This window comes from Parasteatoda tepidariorum, chromosome 3 (genome assembly GCF_043381705.1).
Source record: "Parasteatoda tepidariorum isolate YZ-2023 chromosome 3, CAS_Ptep_4.0, whole genome shotgun sequence".
Classification (NCBI taxonomy): Eukaryota; Metazoa; Arthropoda; class Arachnida; order Araneae; family Theridiidae; genus Parasteatoda; species Parasteatoda tepidariorum.
The window spans coordinates 10275216-10285767 of record NC_092206.1 but is presented as its reverse complement, the minus strand read 5'-3'; the positions used below and the strand labels follow the sequence as shown (position 1 = coordinate 10285767).

Here is a 10552-nt window from a genome sequence, read left to right as displayed (position 1 = left end):
AATTAAATTATTTTACCGCATAGTTTAAATTTAATTTTTAGAAAATAATGTTCCACTAGATGCGGGCAGTCGCCTCAAGCAAATATGCAGTGCCTACAAAACCTTAAACCTTTATATATTTTGTTTTATTTATATTAAGCATATTTTATTTTGTACTAAATATTTCAAAGATTTCATCGTAGAAAATATGTACAGCCGACGCTTGACTTCCGTTATTTTGAAACATTTAGTTTTTGTAATAAAGTTACATAAAGAACCTTTTTTAAAATTTTGCTCAATTTCATTGTGTCCTTGAAAATAATTCTTAAGTTTTGTTTTATTTTTCCATGACGAGACTGACCTAGCCACATAAGAGAACTACCTACGAGACCTTAGCCACTTTATTATCCTCCACCTCTATTGATATTTTACAATTTCAAAATTTGAAAAAAACTGATTTCAGTTTTACTTAGTGTGGTAAACCATTAAGTTTTAATTGCTGAAAAATCAAAATTTGAAAAAAACTGATTTCAGTTTTTAGTGTGGTAAACCATTAAGTTTTAATTGCTGAAAAATCAAAATTTGAAAAAAACTGATTTCAGTTTAACCTACTGTGGTAAACCATTAAGTTTTAATTGCTGAAAAATCAAAATTTGAAAAAAACTGATTTCAGTTTAACCTAGTGTGGTAAACCATTAAGTTTTAATTGCTGAAAAATCAAAATTTGAAAAACAGTTTAACCTAGTGTAAACCATAAAGTTTTAATTGGTGAAAAATCAAAATTTGAAGAAAGTGATTTTAGTTTAACCTAGTGTAAACAATGAAGCTTTAATTGCAAAAAACAATCAAAATATCAAACTGCAAACAAATTGCTGTAGGATTAATTCCCCACTCCGTAATCCTTAAATACTCTGCCATAACTTGTTTGCACTTTAATTTTTTGAAAAGAAGAAGAAAAAAAAAGAAAAAGGAAAAAAAAAATTAACATTTGAAATTTTATGGTTTACCTGCATCCACTTTTGCTAGACCCTAAATGACTGATTTTCCATTAAAAGTTTTTTCCACGGATTAAACATTCTCCTTAGAAAAATGCTACACATAAAATAAATTTTTAAAAAAATGAAAAGTAAAGTTAACCATGCCTTATAAAAATGTTGTCAGCTTTAATTATCGCTAAACTGATTTTGGATAACACATAAAAAAGGCATGAAAGAAAAAGAACTTCTTAGAAACTACTTCTCAGAAGGCATTTATACTCTAAGATCTTTTTTTATCTTTAAAATAAACGTCTGAATGAATGAATACTTAGAAATTTAATAGGTATAGAATTAACTTTCGAAAAAAAAGAGAAAATATTTCCATTTTACTCTAAATTAAAATATTATGCCACTGTAAGAAAGCAAGTGGTACTTCGCTTTTTCCTCTCTATGTAAACTAGTCACATAATAGAGACATAAATAATAAACAATTCTCACTTTCCATAAGAACCTATATTAGGTTTCCTTTTTCTACGAGACACTCGTTTCCTACGAGCTGCTGAATTTATAATTCATGAAAATAGAAATTCAGAGATCTATAATAATAAAAAAAAAACATTACAGCTGTATTTATTCGAAAGAATAAATGTTTTAAAAACCAAATCACTCACGAATGAAATATTATTAGTAGAAGAATATCGGGAAATCATAATTTTAGAACCAGCCGGTTGGAACAGGTAGAGAATAATAACTTTCGAATTTTTTGATTATAATTCTGACAAGAAACTATTGAAAGGAATGAGTCAAACCACTCGTCTTGGTCAAGTAAAGTTGCTGACTCAGATGTTCTGACAATAAATATCAAGTAGGTTCATTTAATTTTTTTTTTAAATTAAATAAATGTAATGAAATTCTTAAAAATTAAATAGGATAAAATTAAAATTTTTAAAAACTACATTTGTCAAGTAGACTAATAAGAAGAAAAATTTATTTTTGTGTCATCTAAAACGACAAACGTAGGATGCATCACTTTTGGGAGACATGCGCGTAATTTTCGGTGGTGATGGAATCTTATTAGACAAGTCATATACCCGACTTTTGTCTTTGACAAGCATAAAATTATGTTTTTCTTTTTAGCCTACTGGAAAAGTGTAAATTTTTATTTATTTATTTTTATTTTATTTTATAATTTTCTTCATTTTAGTTTGGTATCTGTTAGTTTGTTTATATTGAAAAGTTGTGGTAAATTTTGCTTGCAACATTTTTAAAAACAATTATTTTCTGGGTCAAAGGTTCCACTTAAGTGTTATAGATAGGTTTATTAACGAACTTGAAAGAGAAATTCTGTCAGAAGCGGTCAGAGAACAAACCCGTATCCAGAAAACGGAAATTTGTGTCTTCTAGAAAAGATAGCGTCGAATAGTGTGAGATCGATGTTCACTTGTCTGATAGTGTTTATTTTAATTGTGAAACTCATTTTAAGTGTGAAATCACAATTTTAGAACCTACCGGTTGGAAAAGGTAGAAAATAATAGCTTTCATATTTTTCTATTATAATTCGGACTAACGAAGAGAATGAGTCAAGCAACTCGTCATAGTCAAGTAAAGTTGCTGAGTCAGATTTTCTAACAATATATATCAAGTAGGTTCATTCAATTTTTTTAAATATGTCCATGTGAGGAAATCCTTAAAAATTAAATAGGATAAAATTAAAATTTTTATAAACTACATTTTTCAAGTAGACTGAAAGAAAATTTAATGTTTGTGTCATCTAAAGTGACAAACGTAGGATGCATCACTTTCGGAAGACATGAGGAGATTTTCTGTGGCGATGGAATCTTATTAAATAATTCATGTACCCGACTTTTTTCGTTTTATGCTTCACAAAAATAAAATCATGTTTTTCCTTTTAGTCTACTGAAAAAGTGTAAATTTTACTATTATTTTTTAAATTTTATTTTATAATTTCCTTCCCTTTACAGGGTACGTAGTAAAATTTTTCAACAAAAAATGAGCAACTTTTAAGCACTCAAAAATTTTTTAAATCACTTTCCAAAAAAAGAAAAAAAATCATAATTAGGATCTGTGCAGTAAAAAAAATATCCCCTTCTATTCTTTAAAGTTTTTAATTTATAAACATAAAATCAACCAAGTGCAAAAACATTTTCAAAGACTTTACATAATCATGATAAAATAACTAGCTTCTGATAAATATTTCAGGTAAAATTTTATTTTATTTCATAACCGTCGTTCATAACCGTTCATAACCGTATTTCATAACCGTCATAACCGTTCATAATAGCCGACCCAATTTTCGGGTTTACGACAACTGATGTTCAACTCCGTAGCCTTGTAACTTTGAACCCAATCCAGAAACTCCTGTATCAAGTAGTGGGAGAAATTTTGTCTTCGTGGAGGACTTTTCGATGAAACTAACCCGCATTTGCGTTACATGGAGAGGAAGACTACGAGAACCTCCCACGGTTTGCCTGACGGCAAAGGGAATCTTACCCATGATCCGTCTACATCTGAGGATATTTTACGTCATCACTGTGGTCGGTGCAAGCCGGATGCAGATTCGCATCGACCAGATATTGCTGGTATTCGAACCCGGTTCGCCTCATTGCAAGGCTAACGCTCTATCCCCTGAGCCATCGTGGCTCTGCAGGAAAAATTGTGAAAACCCTGCTGTTTTTATGTAATTTATGATGACAATCGACACGGCAAAGAAGAAATTTCATTTTGAAAGATAAATTAAGCACTTTTTACAAATTCCCAATAAAATAAGCACCTTTAAGGGCTCTTAAAAAACGCAAATTAAAAGTAACCATTTTTAAAAACTTTTTAAAAACGCTTCGCACCCTGTTTTAGTATGTATCTGTTAGTTTGTTTATGTTGAAAAGTTGTGATGAATTTTTCATGCAAGATTTAAAAGCAATTATAATTTGTTCTTGCGGGAAGGTTTCACTTAAAATTTAAAGTATTATGGATAGGTTGATTAACGAACTTAAAAGAGAAATTTTGCCAGAAGCGGTCAGAGAATAAGCCTTAACATCCAGAAAACAAAAATTTGCGCCTTCCAGAAAATAATAGTATGCGATTGATATCTGTTAGTGTTGTTTTAATTGCGAAACTCATTTTAGTAATAACTCTATAGCGGTCTTGAAACTTGTCATCATCCAGAGCAGAGTTTCAATTGAAATTTTACTAGTTGGAAATAGGTCAAAGGCTTGACTGACAATAAATTTACAGCAGTCAAGAAACGATTAAAATGTGTATTGTCTTCAAGAGGTAGATATTTGGAGTCACTATCCACTAGATGGAGCCACTATCACAAAGATGAATAGCTTTTTATCGATTGTAATACATTTCTAGTTATTCTTCCCTCATACTTTTGTCTCGGTTGTTTTATATTCTCATATATATATATATATATAACAGAGTTTATTTCAAATTGTTAAAATTATTATATTTAGTAAATATTACAGCAAAAACAGTGAATGTATCTCCACAATAAGCTATTTGAATAATAATTATTTGATCATTTACATCAGTAGTTACCAACTGGCGGCCCTCGAAGCCTTTTTTTAAGCCCACGAACTAAAATGTAGTAGTTGTCATTTTTTGCGGACAATTTTTTGTAAAAAATCCATATGGCTTTAAGATACTTTTCTTTCGTTGAAAAAAGCCTAATTTCCTCGTTTCTGCGAAATTTAACATACCAACGCGCAAAATCATTTATTTCTCAGATTTTGCATCCGAGGAAATAATTATTTAAATACAAAAATAATCGTGTATGTTGCTTAAAAATCTATTTCTAATTTTAATTTGTAATTCAATACGTTTATTTTTTACAACTTGAAAAAATCGGACAGTAATATTTAATGATGATTCAAACATAAAAGAGTCCTATATATAATTTTGATTAAGTTGCGCGGCCCGCCATTCGACTGGTGTCTTTAATTGCGGCCCCCGGCCTCATGTAAGTTGGACACCCCTGATTTACATAATTGTTATAATATAATTTTCAAAAAAATTAAAGCAAATTACGGTAGAAGCATAGTTATGAAAATCAATATAGCAGCTAAAATAATCATTAGTTATTCGCCGAAAAAGCATTTATGTTTAGCATAATAAGCATTTATGTTTCTTTAAGGTTACGAGACATATTATTTCAGTAGTCTCAACAAAAAAATACAACGTAGAAATACACTAAAACGTGATCTTGTAGTGTTTTTTCGGATATTTTCGAATTTGTCTAAAAATATGAAAATATTCTTGGCATTTATGTTTTCTACGAAAGACATGCCAAAATTTGTATCTGAAATAAAAAGTCATGCTCGAATCAACAATGTGAATCATTTTAATACAAGGGTTTTCCGTCACAGTCCGAAAAAAAATAACAAGTCGTCTTCATCAAACCTTCTTCTTTGTAACAGTTACCGCATAAATAGTCACGAGTTTCTCATACTTGTGATTAAAAATTTGTATCTGTTCCCAGAATCCGAGGAAAACAAGAGTATGAAGCTATTTCTTAGTGTACATCGAAGCATAACGGTTCTTCTAAGTATTTAATGATTTGAATCATTAATAAAATTTATTATTAAATTCATAATTGTTTTTGTGAATTTATCAAGTGAAATAATTTATTAATTTTCAGGATGACAGAAACACACGATTCGTTTCCCCTCGGAATACAAACCATTATCAATGGTCTTCACCGTGATAACAGCAACAAAAAGAAGGACTCGCTAGCCCTACACACCAACAGTGTGCATTATGGTAACACGCATAAAAAGAAAAGTTGTGGCAGTATCCACCACTATGATAACAATTCCAAAAAGAAGAGTTTCAGTTCACGCGGTGGCAGTGTTCACAACGGTAACGCTCAAAGAAAGAAAAGTCTGAGTGCCGTCGTGGCGCGTTGCGGTAACGCGTGGCGCGACAACGCTCTCAAAAACAAGCAAACAACTTTGATTGGAAGACCGTCGAGGTGCGGCAGCGTCTTTAAAATAAGTTCGAAAGACGCGCCCAGACCATCACTCTGGGCAGAGTTTGTGAAGCTTTATAAACGAAGGTATGTGATGATGCTGATATTTGCTATTTGCTCCATGATGAACGCTATTCCTCAATTCCAATACACAGTTGTGGTTGATGTGATTGCGTGTTATTACCATGTAAGCATAGATACTGTCAACTTAACACCAGTTCTGTACATGGCTGTGTTTTTGCCATTAGTGTTTCCAGTTATGTATTTAATCGACAAGAAAGGACTGAAAGTCACGCTGGTTCTTGGAGCTTCGATGAATTTCATTGGTAAGAACTATCTTTTTTTTCTAAAGATGTTTTATCACATTTTTCGAAAATGTTTTCTCTGAAAAAAAATATCGCAGCATTGGTTTCTTTTTAAGCATTTAAAGTATAAAGTTTTAACGCAGCTGTGATTGGTAAATTTGAAAATGGTTTGCTGAACTACAATTCCGTATAATTCCCGGATAGCGAAATAAGGTTTATTTTCACTCAATAAAAACCTTTTAATGTAAACCTGAAAAGGTTTGTAATACGGTTTACGTGTAAATGTTCTAACCTTAAAACGAGATCTATGACAATCTGCTCTATTCTACACACATTACCCTGATCCAAAACCTTGCGAAACAGCCTTCTTTATAAAAACCTTAAATCGAGGTTGACTTAAGGTTTTCAAGAGTGAAAAAATTATTTAATAAAGCTCGTCTTAAGGTGAAAATAATCTTAAATCTAGTTAATTATAAGGTTTCCTTTCGCAACGTCTTGTATGCTCAGCTAAAATCCACCTTGTCATGAAATTTTAATGGGCAATGCAATTTGATTCTATCGCTAGTGTAACGTTAGCTAAAACGTCATTTACCATTTCCCCTAAATGACAATACTTTTTAAAAAAAAGCTTTAAAAAATAGTTTTCAATCCTTTTGGAATGAAAGGTTTGAAACTGTAATATTTTTGCTTTATAGAAAAAAGGTTTTTAGTACAAACATTTCCGTGTCAATAAAAAGACAATTCTGACGCAAGGTTGCCGTGAGGTTATATGCTTTCTAGGAATGAGATCAGCAAATCGTACCTACTAATGTTGTGGTAGATAGCTCCTTAAACGTTTCGTTTACCTTTAAAAAGCTCATGATTCATAAATGAAAAAGACTTTTTTTCCGGTTAAATACAATAACCCGGTAATAAAATACTTAAAAAAGTAATTGAACCTTAGTATTGAAAATCAAATATCGTCACTTTATAACTCCAATTTTATTGGTTGGTATATAAGAGTTGAGCTGAACCAACCTGTAGCTGACTCATAGACCAGCCGGTTGCTGGAATGGTAAAAAAAATGGTAATTCAATTTTGTATTTGTTATCTTAGAATGGCGTATTCCTTTCACAATTAAGAACTTAAATAAATGAAACGTTATTTACCGATTCTGGTTCATTTCTTTTAGGCAGCTGAAAGTGTCAGAATACAGAATAGAACACAGAATCTAACAAATCTTTCTAACAGAAATAACAGAACTTCTAACAGAAATCCTTTCATAATTCAACTTCAAAACTAAATATACGAATCAACAACTAGAAAAGACAATATCTCTCAGTTGAACAAAAAATCTTTTTAATACATAAAACATCATATCTCACAAAAATCAGACCTCGAACCACAGCTGGAATTATTTTTTGGCTCTCAACTCTTTTGAGCGATCTATTACGCTTCAGTACAATTTAAAAATACATATTTTTCTTCTACTAAACCATATTCTGCTTTTTAATTGTAATATTTTTTTATCAAAATCACAAGTACTACAAATGATTAAGTTTTTTTTATAACAATTAATAAATTTATGCACAACGATTATGGTGTAAATTTATTTACGACGATTAATAATTTTTCATAACAATTAATAATGAATTTATTTATTCAAATTAAATTATTCTAATTTATGAACTGAATGCATAGTTTACTAACATTAGAGGTGGATATGGATATATTTTCAAAGTATATTGATAAAATGGTTTTCTTTTTTCTGGAAGGTTACTATCGATGAGTTTCATACATAAGAGAAATTAAGAAAAGTTTAGGGAATTGCCAGAAATCACCTTTAATTTAAAAAAAAAAAAAAAAAAAATTGGGGAATGCTGGGTAATGGCCCTTAACATAAAAAAAACCCATCAGAGTAAGGAATACACGTGGCTGTTTTCATTTATAAATGGATTAAATGGGATAGCAACTCGGCAAAAATATCAGGGTCACTGTCCGGCTCATAATTGCCAGGTATTCTCAACAGAGTTCCGAAACGCAAACGTGATCATCAGTACCAATTTCATATTTTGTTTGTCTGTTTCTAAGCTCTGATGATAATGATGCTTTTTTTATAGCATATTGAGGCAGATTTCGCGTCTGCATCAATTTAATTTCCCTTACTACTTTTACTTTTGGTGTTACAATATTCAGCAAAGAAAATTAACTTAACCAAACTTCATTATTCTATTCAAGATGCTCTAACCATATACAACATTTTCTTTTTCTTAAAATCTTAATTGAAGTTATAGTGGCGTTTTTCTGATCACTATGTTTTTGTACTTCATAGGTTCTGTATTTCAGTGTGTTTCATTCGCCCCCAATCATTTCACTTTTGTTTTGGTTTCTGCGGCATTTTTTGCAGTTGGACAAGTCCTCCTCCTCAGTCTTCCCCCGATCATTGCTGGCACGTGGTTCGGTGCCACTGAAGTCGGTTTGGCGTGTGCCATGGGAGTTTTTGGAAATCAGGTAAATTACTAGCATAAGAAAAACTTTTTGGCGAAATCCATAAAAAACAATAGTTTGACGTGCTTCGTTACTTGAAAATAACATATTTTTTTTAGCTGCCTCTGTATTTAGAGCAATTGAAAATAAAACATAATAAATAAGTTATTTTCAGAATTCAAACCATATCGGTAATAAGACATCTACAAACTTCTGTGTGCTCTTATAGAGAAATATATTACTGCTATTTTATGCATATGTTACCGGCAAAGTATGAAACGCCGATATTCAATAATATTGTATATGATGCCGGATGTTTTTAGGCAAGCTATGAAATACATACTTTCCATAGGCATTGTTTATAATACCTAGGCATTCTATAAAATGACAAATTCTATTTAGGCAAAGTATGGAGAAAAAAAACGAACTGATGAGGTTATTATGTAAATGATATGCATTTTTAAAAAATAAAATGTTATTTGGAAAAAAATGACGAGAATGCCATTGAAAAAAATTTATTCAAAATGCGTAAAGAAGAATGAAAGTTGTATGAAACATAATTTAATCCTTTCTTATTAAGTATTCTCGTAGAAACCACAAAGTGCAACTGACAAATTCTGAGCTTGAGGCGAGCATTAAAAGTCACGTGCCTTGCCACGTGATATTCGAAACGAATTGGAGATGTATGTTATACTTAGCTAGTTTCTCGCTTGGCATTCTATGGAACGCCTAGGAAATGTGTGAAATATAAATCGTTTCATACATTGCCGGCTAGTTTTAGGCATTATATACAATGCCTAGGCATTCTATAGAATGCGGGATTTCAAACTTTGCTGGCAACATATACATTCTTTTTAGGTTTTTTTTTCTGTTGTGCAACTAGTTCGCACATAGAATTGTTTCAGTTCATTAGTAATGTGTAGTATCATTACATTTCTGCAGCTTCGACATTCGTCCATCTGTGTGTCACCCTACATAAATAATGTTCTCTAATATATAAATAATACGCAGCAGCAGAAACGAATTCGTTTGGTTTTGTTTTCTTTATGTTGCAATCCGATTTTTATTTAAATATTCTTGATCTTTATTAACTTTAATATTGATTAGACATATATTAATACTATCCCCAGATAGCAAAATAAGGTTTATTTTCACCCAGTAAAAACTTTTTAATTTAAACCTTAAAAGGTATGCGGTTTACATGTAAACCTTCCAACCTTAAAATGCGACAATCTGCTCTATTCTACCCACATTATCCTAATCCAAAACCTTGGAAAACAACCTTCTGCATAAAAACCTTAAATCGAGATTGACTTAGGGTTTTCAAGTGTTAAAAAATCATCTAATAAAGCTAGTCTAAAGGTGAAAATAATCTTAAATCTGAGGTAATTATAAGTTTTTTTACCGCAAAGTTTTGTATGCTCAGTTAAAATCCACCTTGGCGTGAAATTTTAATGGAACAATGCAATTTGGCTAGTGTGACGTCAGCTAAAACGTCATTTTGAACCTAAAGGCCTGGTTTCTTAGGACAGGACGCCGTCCGCTGGAAATCAGCGCTGACCTCTGATTGGTCCATTTGTGAGTTGGATAGTATACGTCATCGAACGCTTATCTTGAACTTCAATTGCCGTCCAACTCAACTGCAGTTGGATTACAGCGTGACGTTTACCACAGAAGCAATGGCGGACAACATCCAACAGCACATTGAAATCAGCCAAGATTTTGATTTTGACATTAAACATAGCTTCTTCATTAAACATAGCACTCTTCATTTAGCTCAGCTATAATGTGTTTTTTCTTGGACAAAGTCATTATTTGTTCTCTAAAACACTGGT

General features: G+C 31.4%; 1 protein-coding gene across 1 annotated transcript in view; it reads left to right on the top strand.

Moving 5' to 3' along the window:
* The first annotated feature begins 1675 nt into the window (after window positions 1-1675).
* LOC107453523 (choline/ethanolamine transporter flvcr2a) overlaps window positions 1676-10552 on the top strand; it is a 33293-nt gene continuing 24416 nt past the window's right edge. Inside the window, exons 1-3 of the mRNA XM_043045687.2 lie at window positions 1676-1821; window positions 5617-6272; window positions 8563-8741. Coding sequence (XP_042901621.1) covers window positions 5618-6272; window positions 8563-8741 — 834 coding nt within the window. The 5' untranslated portion in view covers window positions 1676-1821; window position 5617. The remainder of the gene's footprint in view (window positions 1822-5616; window positions 6273-8562; window positions 8742-10552) is intronic.